This window comes from Gymnoscopelus microlampas (genome assembly GCF_963454915.1).
Source record: "Gymnoscopelus microlampas genome assembly, chromosome: 5".
NCBI lineage: Eukaryota > Metazoa > Chordata > Actinopteri > Myctophiformes > Myctophidae > Gymnoscopelus > Gymnoscopelus microlampas.
Genome location: NC_139942.1, coordinates 43126092 through 43128935, shown reverse-complemented (window position 1 = coordinate 43128935; position 2844 = coordinate 43126092). Strand labels below are relative to the sequence as shown.

Below are 2844 nucleotides of genomic sequence, written 5' to 3'. Positions count from 1 at the left end.
ATATGGACAGGCCTGATGTGGCAATGCCGACTGGCATCAGCCAATGCTGTGTACCGTAACCTGCACACCTTGATCAACATAATTGCGAAGTGGTGGGTGCATTGTCAGTGCAATGACCCCGGTGCCGGCAAGCTGAAAAGGACCTGGTTTACTAGTTTCTAGTTTTCTAGTGTAAAAGGTTTAAGTTTGTGTGTCTGCCTGTCTGTGTCTGTCACCTTCACAGCCCTCTGCATCTCAGGACACAACTTAACTGGCCACTTTGTACTTTTATCTTTTTTATTACAAAAAAGATAAAAGAAAACAACTGAAATAGGTGACCTAAGCGAGACATTGCTTTCCTCTAGTGCCGTCACTTGGTGGTCAGATTGGCCATGACATCAGTCGTTGTTGGGCAGGGCTGCTGTCAATGCCTTCCCTTTTAGCATCTCTACAGGCACATATTTAACAATAATACTGCACCCCCCCAGAATCCCTTCAGAGTCTACACTTTCATCCATGCTGGAGCTCCTTCATTCTGTTCAGGGCGGAGCCTGCCTGGAACCACTCGATCTGTGTCTCGTTGAAGGTGTGGTTTAGAGTGATTGACTCCTGGCTGCCATCGCCGTGTTTGATCACAGCCATCAAGGACTTGCCAGGAGCAAAAGATTTCAATCCTGTGATAGAGATCTCGTCTTCAGGACGGATCTTATCATAGTCACTGGGGTCAGCGAAGGTCAGAGGCAACATGCCCTGTTTCTTCAGATTGGTCTCATGAATTCTGGCAAAGCTCCTGACGATGACGGCACATCCTCCCAGGTGCCTGGGCTCCAGGGCAGCGTGTTCTCTGCTGGAACCCTCTCCATAGTTCTCATCTCCAATAACCACCCAGTTCACTCCATTAGCCTTGTAGTGACGGGCGATGTCTGGCACACCTCCATATTCCTCGGTCAGCAGGTTCTTAATCTTGTTGACACTGTCGTTCTCGATGTTGACTGCGCCAATCAGCAAGTTGTTGGATATGTTGTCAAGGTGACCACGGAACTTCAGCCAGGGGCCGGCTGGGCTGATGTGGTCTGTGGTGCACTTGCCTTTCACCTTGATGAGGACCCTCATGTCCTCCAAGTCATTGCCATGCCACTTGTCGAAGGGCTCCAGCAGCTCCAAGCGGTTGCTAGAGGGGTTCACGTCCACCTTGACAGAGCTGCCGTCGGCCGGTGGGTGCTGGTAGGTGTCCTGGCCGGGGTCAAAGTCCCTGGTGGGGAGTTCATCACCAGTGGGGGGCTTCAGCTTGAATTTCTCTCCATTTGCGGCTGTCAGAAAGTCTGTCTCAGGGTTGAAGTCGAGGGTGCCAGCAAGGGAAAGGGCAGTGACAATCTCTGGGGAGGTGACGAAAGCATGAGTGGCCGGGTTAGCATCGTTCCTGCGTGCAAAGTTCCTGTTGTAGGATGTCACGATGGTGTTCTTCTCTCCTTTCTTTACATCCTTCCTGTCCCATTGTCCAATGCAGGGTCCACATGCATTGGCAAGGACCAGTCCTCCTACGTCACTCAGGATCTTAGCATATCCATCTCTCTCAATTGTGGCACGGATCTGCTCAGATCCAGGGGTGACCATGAACTCAGTCTTGCACTTCAGGCCCTTGTCCAGAGCTTGCTTGGCCACAGAGGCTGCCCTGCCCATGTCCTCATAGCTGGAGTTGGTGCAGCTACCTATTAGACTAACCTTAATCTCCAGGGGCCAGCCATTTGTCTTGGCTGTGGCTCCAATCTCAGACACAGGGTGAGCCAAGTCAGGGGTGAAGGGCCCGTTAATGTGGGGTTTCAGCTCATTCAGGTTAATCTCAATGACTTGGTCATATTCACAGCCCTCATCAGGGATAAGATCATCCTGGAACTCATCGGCCAGCTCTGCAATCTCACCACGACCAGTCTTATCCAGATAGGTCCTCATGCGATGATTGTAGGGGAATACAGATGTGGTTGCTCCGATCTCAGCTCCCATGTTACAGATAGTGGCCATACCAGTACAGGAGATGGAGTCGACTCCAGGCCCATGGTACTCTATGATGGCATCAGTTCCTCCTTTCACAGTCAGGATGCCAGCCACCTTCAGGATAACATCTTTCGGAGACGTCCAGCCAGACAGGCTGCCTGTCAGCTTCACCCCGATCACTTTAGGACATTTGAGCTCCCACGGGATTCCAGCCATGACGTCCACGGCATCGGCTCCACCCACTCCGATACAGATGCCTCCCAGGCCACCGCTGTTGGGCGTGTGAGAGTCTGTGCCAATCAGCATCACTCCCGGATACGCGTAGTTCTCCAGAACGATCTGATGGATGATACCGGACCCTGGTTTCCAGAAACCGACTCCGTATTTGGCTGCAGCAGATGCGAGGAAATCGTAGACCTCGTGGTTCATGTCCTTAGCCCTCTGCAAGTCCTGAGCCCCTCCGATCTGAGCCTCGATCAGGTGGTCACAGTGGATGGTGGACGGAACGGCCACCTTGGGCAGGCCGCTGCTGATGAACTGAAGCATGGCCATCTGAGCCGTGGCGTCCTGCATGGCCACTCGGTCCGGACGCAGGCGTAGGTATGTGCGGCCGCGGTCGATCTCCTGCCCCACTGGGTCGTCCAGGTGGCCATACACATTCTTCTCAGACAGAGTGAGGGGTCTGTTGAGCCTCTTGCGCACAATGCTGATATTCTTGTGTAACATCTCATAGTTCACACTGGAGCCAGGCTCAAAGCGGCTCATGGCCACCTTTGGCTTGGCGCTGAAGGCTGCTGCGGCATGAATACACCTCGCCCGGGTTCCGAGGGCGAAGCGCAGTCTAGTGGTGGCAGTCAAACAGTAAGACAACAT

The 2844-nt window shown here is 53.1% G+C and overlaps 1 protein-coding gene across 1 annotated transcript; it reads right to left on the bottom strand.

The window, feature by feature from the left end:
• Positions 1–489: 489 nt before the first annotated feature.
• Positions 490–2844, bottom strand: LOC311045124 (aconitate hydratase, mitochondrial-like; the record flags this gene model as incomplete). Its single annotated transcript, XM_084056933.1, has 1 exon — positions 490–2844. The coding sequence occupies one exon, from the start codon at positions 2842–2844 to the stop codon at positions 490–492; it is 2355 nt and encodes a 784-aa protein (XP_083913059.1).